This window comes from Ursus maritimus, unplaced genomic scaffold, assembly GCF_017311325.1.
Source record: "Ursus maritimus isolate PB19 unplaced genomic scaffold, ASM1731132v1 scaffold_10, whole genome shotgun sequence".
Classification (NCBI taxonomy): Eukaryota; Metazoa; Chordata; class Mammalia; order Carnivora; family Ursidae; genus Ursus; species Ursus maritimus.
In genome coordinates, this window is record NW_024423344.1 from 11,139,954 (window position 1) to 11,160,704 (window position 20,751).

A 20,751-nucleotide genomic window follows, 5' to 3' on the forward strand; every position below is an offset into this window, starting at 1 on the left:
CAATGTTGACCTTTTAGCCAGCAGCTCTAATTTCAAACCCCGTTTGCAGGAGCATTTAGTGTTTAAAGTTATGTGACTGCTGGCTTTGAGAAACTCCTTTTCTGCTCCCCAAATGCAAAGCCAGCCGTAGCTACCAATAATTCACATTTCTACATTGCACAAATGAGATGAAAATATGTGAAAGTTCCCTACCCTTCCAGGAAAGAGCAGTATTGGCTCTTCTTGAAGGTCAAACCAGAACCCAGTGGTCTTTTTCACATGGGATTGGTTAAGAGGTCACAGTCTTATTTGGAAAACTGTCCAGACTGTTCTTCTGAAGTCATTTTTAGTAGAGAAGGGAGCTAAGAGAGAAAGGCAATCGTGTAAGCAAAGCAAAATGAGCTGAAAACAAATTCTTTTGGCTGACTTTTTGACATTTGAGCTTCACTCTTCCTTTTATTGGGGATTGTCACATCTTCCTTGACATCAAAGAGAAAGAATTTGACGGAAAGAGAGGGACAGATTTCAACCAGGCTAAAATCCAGGAAAGCAGTGGGCTCACTGAGAAACTAAGGCTTTTTCTTTCTCCTCCTCCCCTTACCCACCCCACATCCCTCCTCTTTCCCTTCCCCTACCCCTACCTCCTCCTCCTTCTCCTCCTTCCCCTCCTTCCCCTCCTCCTCTTTCTTTGTTTATCCTGGTAAAATACACACAGTACAATGTACAGGGCAATGGTACTAACGACATGCACGTGGCTTTGCAGCCATCACCCCTGCCCAGCCACAGACCCTTTCATCATTCCCACCTAAAACCCTGTCCCTGCTAAACACTAACTCCCCATCCTCCCCTCCCTGCAGCTGGTGCAACCACCGTTACAAACCTTCTGTTTTTGTGATTCTGACCACTCGAAGTCCTTCCTGTACGTGGGATCATAGAGTATTTGTCTTCTTGTGACTGGCTTATTTCACTTAGTGTAATGTCCTCAAGGTTCATCCATGTTGTAGCATATTAAAGAATTTACTTCCTTTTTAAGTCTGAATAAGATTCCACTGTGTGGATATACCACAGTCTGCTTACCCATTTTCCCATCAGTAGCCACTCGGGTTGCTCGCAGATTTTAGCTATTGTGAATAATGTTGCTATGAACATAGGTGTACAAATATCTCTTCAAGACCCTGCTTTTCAATGATTTGGGGTATGTATCCAGAAGTGGAATTGCTTAATCAGGCCGTATTTTTTTAAATTTGGGGGGGAACCTCCGTACTGTTCTCCACAGTGGCTGCACCAATTTACATTCTCACCAGGAATGCACAGAACCCCAATTTCTCCACATTCTTGCCAACACTTGTTCTTTTCTTTTTTTTCTTTCTTTTTTTAATAGTCATCCGAATGGGTGCGAGGTGGTAGCTCACTGTGGTTTTGATTTGCAGTTCCCTGATGACGAGTGATGCTGAGCGTCTCTTCCTGTGCGTATCAACCATTTGTATATCTTTTTTGGAAAACCATCTGTTTCAGTCCTTTGCCCTCTTTTGAATCAGGTTGTTTGTGGGTTTTTTGTGTTGAGTTTTAGAAGTTCTCTCTATATTCTGGATATTAATCCCTTATCAGATATATGATTTGCAAATATTTTCTTTCGTTCTGTCGGTTGCCATTTTACTCTGGGTAGTGTCTTTTGATGCACATTTTTAAAAAAATTTCATGAAGTCCAATTTGTCTATTTTAAATTTGGTTACCTGTGCCTTTGGTGTCATATCCCAGAAATCACTGCCAAATCCAAAGTCCTGATATTTTTATCCTCTGTTTTCTTCTAAGAGTTTGACTGTTTTAGGTTTTACACTTAGGTCTTTTATCCACCCTGGGTTGATTTTTATTTGTAGTGTTAGGTAAGAGTCCAACTTCATTCTTTTGCAGGTGGATATCCAAGTTTCCCACACCATTTGTTGAAAAGGCTGTCCTTTCCCCATTGAACAGTCTTGGCACCCTTATCAAATATCACTTGGCGTAAATGCGAGGGGTCATTTTTGGGCTCTCTCTTCTATTTGTCTACATGTCCGTCTGTATGCCAGCACCACTGTTTTGATTACTGTAGTTTTATAGTAAATATTAAAATTGGGAAGTGTGAGTCCTCCAGTTTTGCTCTTCTTTTTCAAGATTGTTTGGCATTCCTTGAAGTTCCATACAAACTTTAGGATGGGTTTTCTAATTCTGCAAAAGATACCACGGAGCTTGCATTGGGTCTGTAGATTGCTTTGTGTAGTTTTATTTTATTTTGCTTATTTGAGGGGAGGGAAGGGCAGAGGGAGGGGGAAAGCAGGTTCTCTGCTGAGCAGGGAGCCTGACATGGGGCTCCATCCCAGGACCCTGGGATCATGACCTGAGCCAAAGGCAGACGCTTAACTGACTGAACCACCCAGTTGCCCCTAGATTGTTTTGCGTAAATTGACATTTTAAAATATTAAGTCTGCCAATCCATGAGCATGGATGTGTTTCCATTTATTTATGTCTTCAAGTTCTTTCAGCAATGTTTTGTAGTTTTCATTGTCCAAGTCTTTCCCTTCCTTAATTCCTAAGTATTTTATTCTTTTTGATGCTACTGGAAATGGGGCTGTTTTTGTAATTTCCTTTTCAGATTGTTCCTTATTTGTATATAGAAATGCAACTGATTACTGTGTGTTGACTTCGTATCCTGCTACTTTGCTGAATTCATTTATTAGTTCTTAGATACTAAGGCTTTTTAACTAGGAAAACAATATAATAATATTTATTTATTTATAAATAATGACATTTGTCTATTATAACAATATAATATTTAATAAATATAATTTAAATAGTATTTAGTATTTAATAAGATAATTAATATAACAATATATAAATACTAGAAAAATAATATATTTAGCCTTCTATGTCATTTTCCTGAGTGCTTTTAACATTTTATCTCATTTAGTGCTCACATTGACCCTGAGAGATAGGTGCTATTGTACCCATCTTCATAGATGAGGAAACTGAGCCAAAGAGCTCAGTAACCATGACTATGACAGCTTGAGGGCAGGGCCTGAGTCTGCCATATCCACTGTGGTTTCCTGGGTGCATGGCACAGTGCCAAGCTCAGAGTCAGGCCAAGATAAATATTGCTGAATGATTCACAGCCTGATACATGGGTGTCCTCACAGTGTGAGACCAGGGAGCAGCACCCCTTGTATTTAACTCCAGCACCAACCCCATTATTTCTATGGCCCCTTATTTACATGAGACCATTCGTTGTACCGCTAGTCTGGGCAACGTACGTATGTACCATGGAGCCCACAGACTCAAGGAGGAAAACAGAAAGAGAATTCCTAGCCCACGACCTCACGTAGCAGCGTTCTTTGTGGCTCTCACAGCTTTGCATCTAAGGAAGTTTGTTGGATTTTTGTTCCACAGCAAGTATTTGAGTTCTGTGTACCAAACACTGAGGGGATTACAGATAAGTGGTAAACGAGACAGATGTGTCCCCTGTGTGGATGGCACTGAAAGTCTAGCATGGGGAGTGGAAGGCTGGGGGGAAGCAGGGTGGTGGGCTTAGAGGTTATTCCAACACTCGGCTGTGCTGTGAAGGTCGGGGTTTGAGGTCTCTCCCTAGAGGGCCCTCTGCTTTGCTTTGGCTCTCTGCTTCCCCCCTCTCCACCGCCTTCAGTGCAATGCTTAGGCCATACCAGAGATTTAACAGATGTTGCTAAAAAAACAAGTAAATGGAAAAATGAACATCTTTATGCCCTCGAGTGAAGCTTTTCACCTTTCTAAGCCTCCACTTCCTCATCTGGCCATGGGACTAATAATCCAATAAACCCTGGGATTTCACATGGTTTTCCATCTTGGTAAATGTCAAAGGTGACATAAAGGTTAATTCATATTATTCCAATTCAGGAATTTCTGGAGAGTGGGGACTTCTTGAGAAGGACCTGTAAAATCCCGGGCAAAGTCTCCCAAATCCTTGGCTCTCTCCAAAAGTCCTAGGGTCCTGGGCTGCCAGGGCCGTTCGCCTTCACACCTGACTTTACCTGGGTTGGTTCTTAACCGGCGAGGGTGCCTGCTTGCCCGCACCGCTGTGTGCTCAGCTCCTGCTTCAGGCCGGCGGTGGGGCGTGGAGGGGGCAGAGCTGCAGGAGAGGGGGAAAGAAAGGGCTGTGAGCCTGATGGGGGTACAACCAAGCTCTCCCTGGTCCCCAGGCCCAGACCGGAGTGTTTCCTGCCTCGCCTTCCTGAAGACCCGGGCCGCCAAGTTTGAATCAGCAGCCGCTTCCCTCATCGCCAATGGGCCCTGGGGTGAGAATGGCGTCCCCCGGAGGCTGTGCTGTTCTTTGCTAAGACTGGGTCACCGCAGGTCCAGGTTTGGAGAGGGAGGGTCCCTAGGCATTCACTATTGTCCTCCGCAACCTGTGCTATCCCTCCCCCTGGCTGCTGTCTCTCCTTGAGCCCAGGCTGACCAAGGCCCCCGCCCCGGCCTGCTCTGGCCCAGTCCTGCCAGCCAGCCAGGTGGTCACGTGGGGAGTGAGGGCCTGACTCCCCCTTCCTCCAAATCAAGTTTCCTTGCCCCAGCTGCCCACTCAGAGGCCCTCTGCAGGTGAACTGGGCCACAGAGGACATCATTTAGTCAGGCTGAGTAAACACCGAGCACGGCCTTTAAGGGGAAGGCCACAAGCAACAGGCAGCCTGACCGAAGAGGCTGAAGAAGAAAAACAAAGAATCCTAAGTGGAGCTCAGCTATGTAACCTGCTCATTTTAGGACGGACAAATCAGGGCTCCAGGAGGAGCTTCTGAGTCCAGATCTGCCACTCACTAGGTCGGTGACATTACACAAATGACATGACACCGCCCCCCGCACCCCTGGGCTTTAGTAAGATGTAAACAAGTGGGCCACAGTCCTGCTCCAGAGCTCTAAGATTTTAATTAAAATTGCGAGTTGACAGCAGCCAGCCACCTGTGTTCTGGGGGCCAGGGGAGGCTCGAGTTGTGTGTATTGGTCCCAGGGTACTTGGTCGTTCGTGTTCTTCTCGTTAGGTAGTAAAGGAGGCTGCGGCCTCACGGCCCCAGCAGCCCCCGAGCTGCAGATGCCCTTGGAGGCGTCCCTCCACCGCCCACCGAGGCGTCCATGGCTTCTGCTTTAGCGGGGGGGTAGGGGGCTGGGGGGGCACAGAGCCCCTGCACCCCTGAGAGAAGAGGAGGAAACTGCGTTCATGAGGGAGCCCCCAAGAGAAAGCAATACGCATGGGGCCCACTTCACAAAGGCCTGCTACATGAGCAGCCGTGTCTAAAACACAGTCAAGAACTGGGTGTGACTGGTAGGCCAAAAAGAACTGCCGCCCGCAAGCATCCCTTTGACTAGGAAAGTCCCACTGTATATTTCAAATAAGTGCTTCTACATACAGGCGCGCGCGCGCGCACACACACACACACACACACACACACACACACGTATTATTGCTGTAGCCCAGACTTCTGGACCCTTCCTCCATAGTCAAATCTGGAGCCCTTCTCATCAGGAAAGCTGCCCAGATTAGTGAAGAAAGAAGAAAGAAAAGACTACTGAGCCACTTAACCCAAAATCCATGAAGAGGACCCCTGCCCCAATATTTACTGATAATTCTAACTTATCGGTTAGCCAAGGGAAAAAGAAAAAGGCCCTGGTGTCACGGGGCTGCAGTGCCTGTCAGCAAAGGCTCAGAGACTCAGCCCTGCTGGCAGAGGGCACACCTAAGGTGCCCTCCCTGCTGTCCCCTCCTCACAGGTTCTGTCACCTTCTGGAGGCTGTTCGGTGGGGCCTGTCCTATTGCAAACTTCACTCTGGTAAGTTGGGCAGTTGGTTGGAAATAACTTCCATGCTTTGGGCCTGTTGTTTTTTTCTTTTTTTTAAAGATTTTATTTATTTATTTGAGAGACAGAGAGAGCATGTGAGAGCATGCGCATGAGTGGGGTGGGGGGAGGGGTGTAGGGGGAGGTGGAAGGAGAAGCAGACTCCCTGCTGGGTGGGGAGCCTGACATGGGACTCCATCCCAGGACCTGGGATCATGACCTGAGCCAAAGGCAGACGCTTAACCGACTGAGCCATCGGGGCGCCCCTTGTTGTTTTTTTCTTTTTTGACACTAGCCTGACTATGTAACACAGCAACTCCTGTGAGCTCCAAGTTCTTAGCTTTATTTCTCTATGTGACGTTCCTATCTTGCTGAAAGATTAACACAGGCACAGTGATTAGTTCTTGCTGTAAATGAGATACAGCATTCCACTTGCCATTGTCTGACAGGTAAGCTTTATCTGCGATGGTCCCGTGTGCATCTGTGATGGACCGTGTGTGTGTGTGTCTGTGTCTGTGTGTGTGTGTGTGTCTGCGTCATGGGCCCTGTGTGTGTATGTCTGTCTGTCTAGGAGTGGCCCTGTGTCTATGCGTCTGTGAAAGGCTATGTTTATGAGTATGTAAGTGTGATGGGCCATGTCTGTGTGTGTCTGATGGACCGTGTGTGTGTATGTGTGTCTGTGTGTGTCTGTGCGTGTGTGTGTGTCTGTGTCATGCGCCCTGTATGTGTGTGTCTGTCTGTCTGTCTAGGAGTGGTCCTGTATCTATGCGTCTGTGAAAGGCTATGTTTATGAGTATGTAAGTGTGATGGGCCATGTCTGTGTGTGTCTGTGATGGACCGTGTCGGTGTCTCTGTAATGGGCCCTGTGCATGTGTCTTTCAGTCCAGGGACAAAGCGCAGGTCAGCAGCATCGCGGTGACAGCAGGAGATGCCCTTGCCTACGTGGCTGACCAGGAAGGCTTCGTGCACGTCTATGACATCAAAGAGTACGGCCTGCGGGGACCTGAGCTGCAGTCCCCCAAGAGTAGGCCATGAACTCATGTTAAATACCACGATGAGCACAGCTTTGGTTTTAATTGAATATTCTTGTTGATAAAAGTAAATTGTACCAGTGACGATGGGAGGGGGACTCTTAGCCTTTTAAGAATAGATGTAGAAACAAATATTTTCATAAAAGTATTCACGGTTGGCACGGCTACAGGAAAATGGGCACTTATATACACTTAGACAGCAGGCAACTTGAAAGCACATAGCTAAAGCTTCCAACCTGCGGTCCTACTTGTAGGCACTTGGGCGAAAGAAAGATTAAGACAGGTGCACAAAGATTTAGTTATCAGGTTGTGAATCAATATGTTGTTTGTAAGAAAGACAATAATTAGAAGCAACCTAGATATCCAAAATAAGGAGAATTGATTCAGTACACGATGGTGTAACAAATATACTGGAATATCGTCTAGTCATTAAATAATGCTGTAAATGAAAATGTCTTCATGGGGAAAATAGTCATGGTAAACTATTAAATGAAATTCAGATGGCAAAACAGTGAAGTACGAGTCTTTGTTAAAATGAAGATGTATGTGGAAGACTGCAAGTCTGGAAAGACCTGCACCGAGGTTTTAGCAAATGTTAGCTCTTTGTAGATAAGGGTATTTATTTTTTATTTTTGGAAATCTGTATTTACTAAATTTTCCAGAAACATATTGCTTTAGCAGTAAGAAAAAAATGTTTAAAAATTTAAAACCCTTTCATACAATTATAAAAGTGCTCAAGTTTGGAAAAAAAAACCAGACACACAAAAGAATGGAAAATGAAAAGTAGTAGTTGTTACCCTGACCTCTTCTGCCACCTAACTTGCCATTGCTGCATCCCGGGAACACTGTTAGTGAATTTTAATTTTCTTCCAGAAAGTTTCTATCCATATATATATATATATATATACATACAGGACACCTACATACACACAATACATCATTCTCAGGACTTGTTTTTTTCTTTGTATCCCTTAGACAACTTTCCAACTAAGCATGTTTAGCTTTGTTTAGCATATTTGTTTTCTTCTTTTCTTTTCTTTTTTTCTTTACTTTTTTAAAGATTTTATTTATTTATTTGACAGAGAGTGAGAGCACAAGCAGGGGGAACAGCAGAGGCAGAGGGAGAAGCAGGGAGCCTGACGTGGGGCTCAATCCCAGGACCCTGGGGTCATGACCTGAGCCAAAGGCAGACGCTTAGCCATCTGAGCCACCCAGGCGCCCCTGTTTAGCATATTTAATATCTAACATATTTACATGGTTATATGAAATCCCATTAAATACATTTCTATAAAGCCAATAGAGAGGTAAGTGTTTGCATACTTCCATTTAGTCACCTTTTCCTGCTCGCCACAGAAGTTTAAATGCTATAGTAAGAGAAATTGGAATTTAGAAGTAAGAGACACCTATCTAGCATCGGTCCTTTACTCCAAGTACTAGGAGCATAGCTCTTACCTGGCTATTTTACAAATCATTTTTGATTACTTGTCTACTCCTGCGTGCTTACCAAACCCTAAGCAGTGAGGGAAACCATAACATAAGCACCTTGCATGGGACCCATTTTATACGTCTTTCGACCTGGCATAGGTCTTACACATAGTAGGTGCTCGAGAAACACTTATCAATTAATAGAGCAAAACCAACCACTGCCACACCAGGACCTCTCCCCTTGCTGGACACTCATCCGGATGCAACCCCATCCTGTAGGAACTGTTGTACAGCATCTAGCATCACGGTGGTTAACTCTCCCACTGTACTCAGGTATGTTCTTTCTTTCGATTTAGATGTGACATTCTGGTGGGCCCATGTCGGTGTGGTGACATCGTGAGTACCATCCATTTTAGAGTTCAAAAATTTGTAAGAGTTAAGATACTCTTCATAGCTTTGATCAAATCAACCCTCTCAGAAGGCCTCTGAATTAGTCAAAATAGGAAAGCGGTATTACAGTCCTGCTGTTGGGGAGACAAGATGTGTGCATTGCTTGCGCAGGGCTGACTGGAAGTCTTCATTTTTCTCGTAAATGGATGATTGTCTTCCTTGACTAGATCTGATCTGGTATTTTACTGTAAGTTTAGAAACTTAGTAAATTAATTAATTAATTAATTAATTTATTTATTTATATTTTTAAATTTTTTTTACTGAGTTGAAAGGAGTAGTGCTAAGACCTGAACTCTGGCTGGGCTGTTCTTTACAAACTCTTGATCTTCCCCCCGGACCCATCATCCATAAGATGGTTTCCAGTGTATCTTGTTTGATATCTTGGGGCTGGAGCTGGAGAATTTGGAGGGCGTGATGTGGTAGGAGGCAGGGAAAGAATGGCACCAAGAATAATTCAGGAGATTGACCTGGCTTCTATATTCCAACTGTAATTCGTGGACCACTGACATATTGATCCAATGTCCCTTTCATGCTGGAGCAGCCTTGAACCATCTCTCCTCCCTTTTTATCTTATTAGTTTGGAGCTGATAGAAGAAAAATTTCTGCTGTCGTCCTCCCTCGACCGCACCGTGTGCCTGTGGAGCAGGGATGGCGAGTACATAGGTATGGAACATCCACCCGGCTGCTGCCTCAGTCCCAGTTCAGGGCTTCTGATGTAGCCTCTGTGGAGTCATGAATTCTCTGAGGCCAAGTGTATTAGTCAGCTCAAGCTGCCTAACAAATACCATCCATTGGGCGACTGAAACAATAGACATTTATTTCTCACATGAGAACAGTTCTGGAGACTGGAAGTCTGGGATCAGGTGCTAGCATGGTTGGGTTCTGGAGAGGGCTCTCTTTCTGGCTTGCAGAGGGCCATCTTCTTGTATCCTCACATGGCAGAGAGACTGCTCTGGTATCTCTTCCTATCAGATCCCCCTCAGATCAGGGTTCTGCCCTTATGACCTCATTTTCACCTTCACTACTTCCATAAGGCTTTATCTCCAAATGTAGTCACATTGTGGGTTAGGGCTTTAACATGTGAGTTTTAGGGGAAAACAAAATTCAGTCTATACCTTAAAGTTAGCTTACTTTCACAAAAATTAGCAAAATCAAAGACATTTAAACTTCGAGAAATCAGCTAGACTGAACTCGGTGAGTTTGGTAAGGAACCATGTTATCATGGGGTCATGTCTCGATAGGAACAATTCAGGACTGGGGGAGCTGTGCACGCCTAGTTGGAGTAGGCTAAAGTAATGAGATTAACCCGACTTACTGTGTACAGAGACTCTATACCTGTTTCAGCAGGTCATCTTGTTTCCCTAACTGATATTCCTTGAAGCAAGTGCTAAAACTCGTTAGAATTTATCCTGTAAGTCCTGAGATATTACTGAGTAGATTAAGCATCCATGTGTTGCATTTGGTAGGAGGCATACCAGGCTCGAGTCTCCAGAGCCAGCCGCCCTGGAATTCTTCCTTACGGAACTACAGAAGCAGAACTAAATTTGATTAGGTTGACCTAGCAATCTTAGCAGTAAGCTTTGCTCCGATTAGAAGACAGGTTAGCTCCAGCCCTATGCTTGTCTCTATTCTTCCAGGAACCTTTGGGCAGCAGCATAACCTCTGGGATATTTTCACTCCTGCCTCCTGGAGCCACCCTAGAGTGCCGGATGAAATTTTGACCGATCCCCAGAGCATGCCTGCTCACCCGGTGCTGGAAGGGGATGTGGCTGCTATGCACACAGGAAAGGGGGAGCAAGACAACGTGGTGGCGGAAAAGGCTAAGGTTGGTCCTGGCACATCCAATTCACATTTTTGCATTTTGGAATTTTGTGGCTTCCAGGCAGATCAGCATGGAATAAAAACTGCATCCTGAAAGAGTCAAGGAATGACCCAGAGAACCAAGTAAATATGGAGATTCAAAGTGTGTCCCTAGATCATGTTACTGACCAGAGCTGGGGGGGGGGGGTAGGGGTTGGTCCGTCTGTGGGAGTGGTTGAAGCTCATCTCCCAGTGTCACTTGACTTTGTCCTCCTTTTGACCAACAAAAAGGCAGTGACCATCCATGGCCTCGGAAAGTAAGGAGACTCACCATTATGCTCAGCCCCGCTGTCACATCTGAGAACGACAGACACTGAAAATTCAGCCCACTGCACACACTCCCCATTAAGAAATAAACACAAAGGCTTGGCTTTTTAACAAGTGAAAGGGCGAAATGATCGGGTTAGTGCCCTAGTCTATGAAAGTCAAAATTGGAGCAAGAGATTTTGAGAGGGGCTCTGGTAGATGCAGTCTTGATTTAGAGCTTAGTGAAATATATGGATTTCCAAGAAATGCTTGCCCTTTAATAAATTGAAAAGAAGGTCATTTCATGAGCTATTGCTCGCTGGTTATGTTACAACTCAAAGCAGAACACCTGCTCTGCCAGCAAAATAATGTGTCTCAGGTTTTTCCTCGGCAGCCTCCTAGAATACTGATCACACAGCATCACTGACTTTTGTGGAGAGCCCCAAACATGTTCAAAATAGGAAATAGAGGGACCGGGCAAGCATAGATCAAGAAAACCTTCCGTCTTGTCAGAGGCCTCTCACATTTCCACGATCGTGTTCTCATAAGCATTCCCAAGGTTATAAAGAGGTACCGCGGTGGCTCGCAGGAGATCAGAATGTGTCAACCCAGCACTATCGGCCTATTTAGAAATAGAGTAATTTCCACATGCATTTGATATAGAGCAAATAAATGAGTTCATTAATTTTGATAGACCTGCAATTTGGAAACAAAAGCACAGAGGGAGGTGGGAAGAGAGGAAGGCCAGGACGGGGAAATGTGCTGATGTGTGCAGAAGCCAGGCGGATGTTTGGCCAGAAGGCAGTCCTAGGGAGAAATTCCCACTGCAAGTCTAATGTAGGAACAGGAAGGAGGGAGCTAAGGGAGGGCAAAGCAGGAGGAAGAAGGAAGGGAGGGGAAGGAAGAGGCGGGGAGGGGCGGAAGGCTACTCAGTTCAACAAATCCAAATAGATAATTTACGTGACGTTTGTTCTTTGAGGGTGAGAGGGGGTGGGGCAGCGGACTCCAGGATTGACCTTGGTCTTATGTAGATAAATCTTTAGGTGCTTCTGTGTTTATTATTCTGTCCAATTTGACTGCTGGTACCACAGGAAACAGTTTGTAAATTCTTTCCGAGAGAAATACACTGGGGAAAAAAAGAAAAGAATCTGAGCTCTTATATAGTGCATTTGGGCCAGCCAGTGAAATTGCAGAATAAAGTGTTTGCGGCACTGTTTACAAGGTAGGGTCACCTGAGTTCTGATCTCAAGCTCACCTGCGTTGGGTGTGTGACCTTCAGCAATCCCTCCCATTAGTCTATGAAATGAGAGGGGGATTAGCTGATCTGTGAGTTTTGTTCCAGCCCTAAAAATGTTACGTTTCTCTGAATGTCTGTTTTGCAAAACCGAATGTGTTGATTGAATTCTGGGTGTCAGTAGCGATTCTTCTAGAATGCCAGCATAGCAAACACAACTACAACTAAAATAAGTCGATGGAATGCAGAAAATCATTCACCTGGAAAATATCACATATGAGGTTGTGGTTTGAAAACTGAGTAAAAGCTCAGGGGAACATGCTCTTGTTTTCTAACAGATTCAGCCAGCCTGGATCTTGTTCCAACATGGAAAATTCTTGTAACTGACAAGTTATCCCTGTTCCCCGTCACAGTGTGATCATGGGTTCCCATTCCCATAACTGTTCCTTCTTCTTCCAGCCTCAAAAGACCCCCAACCTTCGCTCTCCAGAAGACCCTATCTTCGAAGTTGAAATGAAAGAAGACATAGACCAATGGTATGCATTTCGCAACGGCAGGTCCACCTAACAGGAATAGGCAGGGGGAATTGATGCCCCCCCTGAAGTAAGGCAGGCTTTCCTGGCTGAGGCATCCCACGCCATTCTGTCATCAGCATGGGTCACTTGTCCCTAAGCCCCCAGCCTGTGACTATAACGAGGTCACTATTCTGATCTCATCAGTGTGATGTCCTACCTGCATGACCGGACATTCTGAGCCCCAGTTTTGTCTAACCATTCCAGGTGGTTAAGGGCCACCTGTTGGGTTCTTCACCTTGAGCTCCATGGCTGACGTTGCTGCCCTCAAGGCCACGTGACGCACTATCCCATCACTGTTCCTCTTGCAGCCGCTCTGACCTCCTGAGGCCATGGGGTTGGGGGCAGACACTGGGGGCCCAAAGCTCAGATAACATGGGGTACCACAAAGGCCCTGTGTGCCCTCCAGTCTCCCTGCACCTGGATGTGGCTGGGTTCTGCAGAGAAGTAGGATGAACGAAAGCCTCTCTCCAGTTCTGCGAGGTGTTTTGTTCCCCAACCCCGTACCAGCCTTCATGGGCCCCAATCCCCAAGAGGCCTGAAAACAGCCCCTTCAGTGTCATCTGCTGCTCCTTGCATCATGGGATTTAGGTCTAGGCCGTGGGGCTGCATGAGTGATGACACCATTCTGACTTGTCCATTTCCTTGGTACAGTGGGTCCTTGTCATCAGGAGCCCAGGCCCCTCCTTCAAACTTCTGCTCAGTGTCCTAGCTCTGGTTTCTGTCTTCACTGTCACCTTATGGTACAAACAGCTGCCAGGGACCCCCACCTTCCAGACAGTGTGAAGAAACAGGAGCATGGAAGTCCAGGACAGAAGGGAGGCACATCCCCGTCAGATCGGCTCCCTTTATGGACTTTTCCAGGGGGTCCTGCACACTTCTGCTTACATCCTATTGGCCAGAATTTAGTCACACAGGCCACATCTAGCTGCAAGAGAAGTTCAGAGTTCTGTAACCAAGGAGGAAAGCAACAAAGGATTTTTGGTAGGTGACTAGCAATCTCTGTTCCAGTGGGTCAAATAGTAAGATGTTTCAGATGCTCTTGAAATCGGAGGACATCACACATGGAAACCCCACCGTGTGTACCGTGCCAGAAAAAGGCTGACAGTCATGAATCTAAAGTTTGGTCTGGGAGACTATTTGGCTCGTTAGAAAATGACATGGACTAGGGTTAGAGTTACAGGTCTGTCTTTGAAAACAGTGTGACCTCAGGCCAGTCATTTACACTTCCTGTTGGTACACCTGGTGATCTGCCAGGTGGCTGCACTCTAAGGAGACGGTGAGCATGCCGGGGTGTCGGTCTGGAGACAGAAAGGGAGAGGGCTCCTCTGTCCACAGACACCTGGGGTTTGATAGCACCAGCATCTCCATCATTGTAATCATGGGCAGCAGCGGAATCAACGTCATTCTTTAAACACCTCTGCAGAACCAGCGTGGGTTTAGTTGCCTCTCCTCAGAGTGTTAGTCTGCTCAAGTGCTGTAACAAAACACAACTGGGTGGCCTACACAACACACATTTATTCTTAGAGTTCTGGAGGCTGGGAAGTCTGAGATCAAGGTTCTGGACAACTCAGTTCCAGGTGAGGTCCTTCTCACTATGTCCTCATGGGGTGAAACAAGGACCATCTCTCTTCCTCTTCTTCTAAAGACACTAATGCTATCCTAAGGGTCCCACCTCATGACCTTATCAACCCTAATTACCTTCCAAAGACCCCATCTCCAAGTAGCATCACACTGGGGGTTAGGGCGCTAACATCTGAGTTTTGAGGGGCACCATTCTGTCCATCACCAGAGATGGCTGGGGGTGTGAGGTGGGGCAAGGCTGCAAAACAACAGGAACCAACAGCGGGAGGCAGCTGTGGGAAGACGCCATCACACCCGTTAGGTCCACTCCAAGTGGGGCAGCGTGAATGTCGCCTCTGGACTCAGCACCAATTCTCTACCACTGAACAGCCACGAGAGTGGAACATGAAGGGGGAGCTGTGAGCAGTGAAGAGAAGAGGTCAGAGTCGAGCTGCTTAGAGAGTCCCAACCAGGAAAGGAACCAGTGGAAATACTCTACCCCGACTGGATAGACACCAGTTTGTTGGGCTACTTAAAAATATATGTTTTTTTAAGGCAGGGAACCCATGTACATCTAGTAAATGTTTTATTTCAATTTGCAACAGTAACATTCGTTCCCCAATCTTTGAATGCTGGGCCAAGACTCTTTCTTCAACTAAGAGACAAGTTCAGCACAGTCTTCCATAAATATATTATGTACGAATTTCAGTTTCTGCTCTTTTTAAGTAGAGCAAGAACTGAAAGATATTTGCAAAGCAACATGAGCACAGTAGCCTCCTAGATTTTTAGAATTTTCCCCACACTTTAAAAGTCATCCCATCTATCCTCAATTCAATATCACCTTTCATCTGGTCTTTCCAAAGAATTCATCTTAGTTTTCACAAGTTTTTTCACCCTAACTTCATTAATTTTCATATCATGTAAGTTGATTTATAACCACAATCAAATGCACCACTGGCATCACTAGGCTTGGGAACAAATGCAGTGGGTCCTTGTTACGCATACAACTCAACCTGCAACCATTGGGAACAGGCGTGTCATCTGCCAGCCATGACCGCTGGGAAGCTGCGGGCATCAAGCAGGGTGTTTACAGAGTCAGTCAATCCATCAGTTCAGTTTGGAGGGCGTCTGCCACATGTGATCCTTTGAGTAGCAAGAATCAAAACAAATCAAACTGATGCTTTTCCTGGACAGCTTGGCTGTAGCACTGAGGACAAGAAGAAAAGATGGGCGGGAAGGAGGAGATGACCCTGTGGTTGGTCTGCCCCTACTGGTTTTACGGATAGCTTATCTACTTTCTCTCGGGGGGGCCCGGGCTTCTCCAATAGCACTCACATTATCCAACACCAAACAGTGCTGAGCATCTTCCAGGCCCCCTCTGATATTTAGGTGGGATTTACTAAATTATTTTGTTTCGTTCTCACGGTGTACTGTGTGTTATCTACACTTACAGATAAGGAAACTGAGGCTTAGGAGTTTGCCCAAAGTCAAACCACTGGTCAGTGGCCACTGCTCTGTGAAAGGACCGTGCCTCAGAGAAGGGCTTCCATATGAGCATAGAAAGGAAGTTGTAGTTTTGTTTTGTTTTGTTTGATCGATCGATCGATTGATTGATTGATTTGAGGCGGTGGGGAGGGGCAGAGGGAGAAGGAGAGAGAATCGTCAAGCAGATGCTCCACTGAGCGTGGAGTCCGAGGCAGGGCTTGATCTCAAGACGCTGAGATCATGACCTGAGCTGAAACCAAGGGTCGGATGCTTAACCAACTGAGCCACCCAGGCGCCCCAGGGAGGTGGAGCTTTATAAAGCTCCAGATACGAAGTAGAAGCTGTTGGCAATGGGCAGGTTATCGTGGAATCAAGCACCCTCCCCCAAATGCAGGCCCAAGTGAGGGCGCTAGTGCTAACTAGCTGGGGTTCACTTACACAGAAAGGGGTGAACAAGTGGCCAGGAGCAGGTGCTTTCCAGGCTGTGCAGGGTGAAGCGAGGCTGGGAGAGGCAGACTGGAAAGAGACCGGGTACCAGGGAGGCGAGCGGCTGACCCAGCGGCCGTGCATGGAGCAGAGGGAGGGAGAGGATACACTTGGACTCCCAGAGACACGGAGAGGGTGCTGACTGAGGCCGTGGAAACCTATAAACAGACAGAGAATAGCACCACAGAGACAAACTGTGCTCTAGTAAAGAGTAGTCAAGTATGTCAACTATCCCTGATAGATCTGGAACATTCAGGCTTGGTCTCGAGGTTTTCGTGGGAAATTGTCCATGAATACTTCCAGGGAGTTTATTCAGCATTCATGCTACACTGTTTTTTGAGCACCACTCTCTGCTGGGCATGGTGGGAATAGGGAGAGTCTGTGACCCAAAGGAGTGCACACTCGGGGCAGCAGGGGGTCCCCAGGCTCCACCCCTTCACGGCTTGGCTGGCCCCCCCCCCCCCCCGACAGCTCAGGTGCAAATCATCATGGAAACAGTAGTGTGGGCTTCCTGGAAGAATGGAATACCTACCCAGGCCTGAAAGTTGAATAGGACATAGCCCTTTAGAAGGGCACTTTTAGAAAAGGCAGCGTGGCTGCAGCACGGATGGACCGTGAGGACATTAAGGTAGGTGAAAGAAGCCAGACGCAAAAGGACAAGTACTGCAGGACTCCACTTACAGGACAACTGGGAGTAGTCAGATTCAGAGAGACAGAGAGGTGATTGCCAGGGGCTGGGGGAAGAGGGGAATAGGGAGTCATCGTGTAATGGGGATAGAGTTTCCATTTTACAAGAAGCAAAGAGTTCCAGACATGAATGGTGGTGATGGCTACACAGCAGTGTGAATGGTCTTCATGTCACCGAGCTGCACTGTAGTTCGCAATGGCTAAGATGGTACATTGCAAGTTATGCGAATCTTACCACAATTAAAAGTTAAAGGGAGTGAGGAGGGAGGGAGAGAGGGAAGGGAAGGGAGAGGGGAGCATGAGGCAAGGCCCAAGGCAAGAGAGAAAGGTGGAGGAGTTCCGGGGAGTGCGAGAAGCTCCGTGTGCCCGCTGGGGTGGTCCGGGGTGGGGGGAGGCAACAGTGGCAAGGACTTGACTATGAAAGGAAGGATTCTGAGGGGTGGGAGTAGATGGCTATCCAAGGTGTTGAGAAATAAACAAGAGGGAGATTAGCTGATGATGGAGGGTCGAGTAGAAGAGACCAACATGCACATGTTTCTGCTAACAGAAGCCGTGTGCTGATGGGAAGGACCACCGTGCTGAGCTGGGGGCTTGTGTTTCAGCAGGAGGCAGCAGGTGCCCGAGGAATCCGCCCACTCACCTGGTTCTTTTCCTCCAGGCTGCTGCTGCACCGGAACCAGCCTTCCGGGAGAACGTGTGAGCTGGGGTGGCCCAGCATCTACCAGACCCTCCAGTGCCACGAGGTTGCCTGCGTGTCCACTGTAGTGAAGAAGCCAGACTTGTCTATTATTGGCTCAGATTTGTTTAATCACAATTGTCTCGTGCCGGAAAAAGAAGGAAGTGAGGTTGCCCTGAAGGAGCACTGATCACATAGCAGTTTCCATGTCTGGACTCTGAAGGGACCAGGTTGCTATTTTCTTGGCAAATTCTTTTTCCCCAGTTAACCCAGATGTCTGAGTGAGAGTCCGCTTTGCCCAACAGGGGCAATGAAGAACAGAGCAAGCAAGGATTCCAGCCAATGTGGGCTTCCTCCCAAAGCAATTAGAGCTTGAGTTGAAGCAACAGAGTTGAATTCGAGGTTTTCCTTCCTTGGAAGCCATGATTTCTCTAAGTGAAGACAGGGCAGAACTGATGGCCTGCAGCTCCCCCACACCCCAAGTATCACCACCAGCCACCACCTGCACATGGGATGGGACAGTGGCCAGGAAAGGGAGGCTGTTGGTAAAAAAAAAACAACTGTGCCGGACAAGGCTCAGTTAAGAGCTGGAAGGTATTATCTCCTTTATTCCTAATAACACCCTTATGAGTAGATTCTGTTAGTGTCCCATTTCACCAACAAGGACACTGAGGCTCTAGGAGGTTAGATGACTGGCCGATGGCTGTCTGTTAAATAAATGGCACAAGAAAAGCCAGAGCCCACAGTCCTAACTACCAATAATTTGGACTGAGTAGAGAAAAGCAGCGTCTGGGAATAAAATCAGAAGGCCAATTGCCCTCTCCTTTCCAAGCGTGGTCCTAGAGCAGCCATTCTGAAGCTATCGGCCCTCTCAGAGATCCCGACAGTGGGAGAGAAAGAATAACAGGCAGCTGCCAGTTACAGCGCACTTGCTATGCCAATCTCTTCAGGGGCATCATTTCACCTTGAAGCAGCCGAAGGAAGGTGCATCCCTGCTTTATAGATGAGAAAACTGGTCCTCAGAGAGATTATGGGGTTTTTGCACAAAGTCACACAAGCCCAACTCTTCAAACTTCAAACCTTAGTTTGGCTCTGGTCACTGGGCTATCAATCTCTACCCTTAATTCAAAGCCATCATTTTGCAAATGAGGACAGTACGGTGCAGAGTCCATGACTGCAAACACAGGAAGTCTCTTGACCCCGCAGTCCAGTACTTTCTAGTTCCCACTCACCTTTGGTGGTCAGCCCATGAGCAGTAGCTTTCTCAGAAGGGCAAGAGGGGTACTGTCTTGGCCATCCCCACGTCCCCAGAGGGCAAAGAGTCTACAGGACTGAGGACACGTGTCCTGCTTCTGGACCATGCTGCAGGTCCTGGGACCTGGAAATCTCAAGTCCAGACGGCCCTGAATCCATGTCCAGAGCCACGCCGTGTCCTCTGTGATTTGTCCGTCCCTGGAGAGACCACGCAGTCCCAGGCCAGCAGGGCAGCAAAGAGGGCGGGTATTTGCTGGGGTGCAGACACACAGTGGACATCCTGACAGGGGGTGCCCGTATATGTCCCTCATGGTGCAGGAAGAAGCTAAGGGTGGAGGGAGCAAGAGGGTGAGCTGGGGGCTGGGAACCAGCGGCTGCCCTCCCTGCATTGCCACGTCACCATGGAACTATGAGGACTCCAAAAATTCTACATTCCTCCTGGCCTTCTGGGGCCTTCTGAGTGGCCAAGGTAGGAGGAGAGAACACTCACCATCTGTTAACATTTTACTGAACACTCTGTTAACTTGATATTTAATTTTTTAAAAAAGATTTTATTTATTTATTCGACAGAGATAGAGACAGCCAGCAAGAGAGGGAACACAAGCAGGGGGAGTGGGAGAAGAAGAAGCAGGTTTCCAGCGGAGGAGCCTAATGTGGGGCTCGATCCCATAACGCCGGGATCACACCCTGAGCCAAAGGCAGACGCTTAACCGCTGTGCCACCCAGGCGCCCCTTGATATTTAATTTTAAAGACTGAACCTCCATTTGTACTCTTGCCCTGGCCCCTCAAATATCAGGGGCGAGCCTGCCGCTATTTCCCTTTCTCTTCTCAGAGTCTTCTTGTCCCACACACCCCAAGGCCCCCGTGGCCTTATTCCCTGTTCCGCCCTTGCCAGGAATGTTGGATCCTCACTGAGCTCTTTCTAGGAGCCCCCCTCCGCCCCCCACCATGAGGGGCATTCCACAGGTTTCTGTGTTTTCGGCAGCTCCAGGGCAGTTGCTGCTCTGCTTTCTGGTTAAGTTGCCTGCTTGTTCCCCATGATTTTTCTGACCCAGCCACGCAGGAACCCAGGCCTCAGTACCTCCAGCTGACACCGGTGGGAAACCCTCACATCAGTGAAGACTCCTGGTTACCTGCTGGGCAATCCAAGCTTAGGCAAAATGAGAAATGTATTGATTCATAGAATCCTGGGAAAAATGATGACCGAGGACTTAAAAACCCCATCAGGACTGACCTTCTATCCTCGTCCCCATGGTACTGTCTGTTCTCTCTTTCTCTGCAGACCAGTTCTGTCCACGTTGCAGGAAACATGGCCACAATAGTCTCTGGGTTTAATTTGTAGCTTTAATTCCACAGAGAGACTGACTTCAAGTTCTCTTGGGTTCCAAGTCTCAAATCCCTGGCAAAGGGACTTGCTGATGTATCTTGGGTCAGTGCTTACCTTGGCTCAAACCAAGTAAGGGCTGGTTCCTTTAGAAAGTAAAGGACTGGTTCCTTTAGAAATGGCTGCTCTCTTAGAGCCATGGTGATGCAAAGGCCCTGCTGTCCCCTGAAGAGGAGGGGGCTGGGTACACAAACAATCCTCTGCACGTCTCTGAAAGCTAGACAGTTGATTCCCACTGCTTCAGGCTATCAAACTATGCCTCTCTGCCTGCCTTTTCCTTCCCCTTCCCTTCCTCCCTTCCTCCCTCCTTCCTTCCCCTCTTCCTGACATGGGTTTAAATCCTGAGTTTTCTCCTTCCTACTGAATCCAGGCTCCAGAGGCACCGGCAGGACCTGCTCGCAGCTCTGTTACCAGCTTGCTGATGGGCCAGAGTGTATTATTACTCAATCCCTTAAGCCTTAATATCCTCAGCTGCTAAAAAGGGAAGGGGGAGCAGTTTGCTCCCCACACAGGTTTTGTCCTTCTGTTTCTGAATCTTTGAGCCTCCTAAGCAACCAACCTACCTTGGCCAGACCCCCTTTCCCACCCTA

The 20,751-nt window shown here is 47.3% G+C and overlaps 1 protein-coding gene across 1 annotated transcript in view; it reads left to right on the forward strand.

Annotated features, from left to right (window-relative positions):
* LOC103664412 (WD repeat-containing protein 49) overlaps positions 1 to 17,758 on the forward strand; it is a 113,522-nt gene extending 95,764 nt beyond the window's left edge. Inside the window, 8 exon segments of the mRNA XM_040620917.1 lie at positions 4,185 to 4,280; positions 5,743 to 5,801; positions 6,690 to 6,831; positions 8,620 to 8,659; positions 9,291 to 9,376; positions 10,351 to 10,538; positions 12,513 to 12,610; positions 17,505 to 17,758. Of these exon segments, the coding sequence (XP_040476851.1) occupies positions 4,185 to 4,280; positions 5,743 to 5,801; positions 6,690 to 6,831; positions 8,620 to 8,659; positions 9,291 to 9,376; positions 10,351 to 10,538; positions 12,513 to 12,610; positions 17,505 to 17,712 (917 nt within the window). The 3' untranslated portion in view covers positions 17,713 to 17,758.
* The last annotated feature ends 2,993 nt before the right edge of the window (positions 17,759 to 20,751 follow it).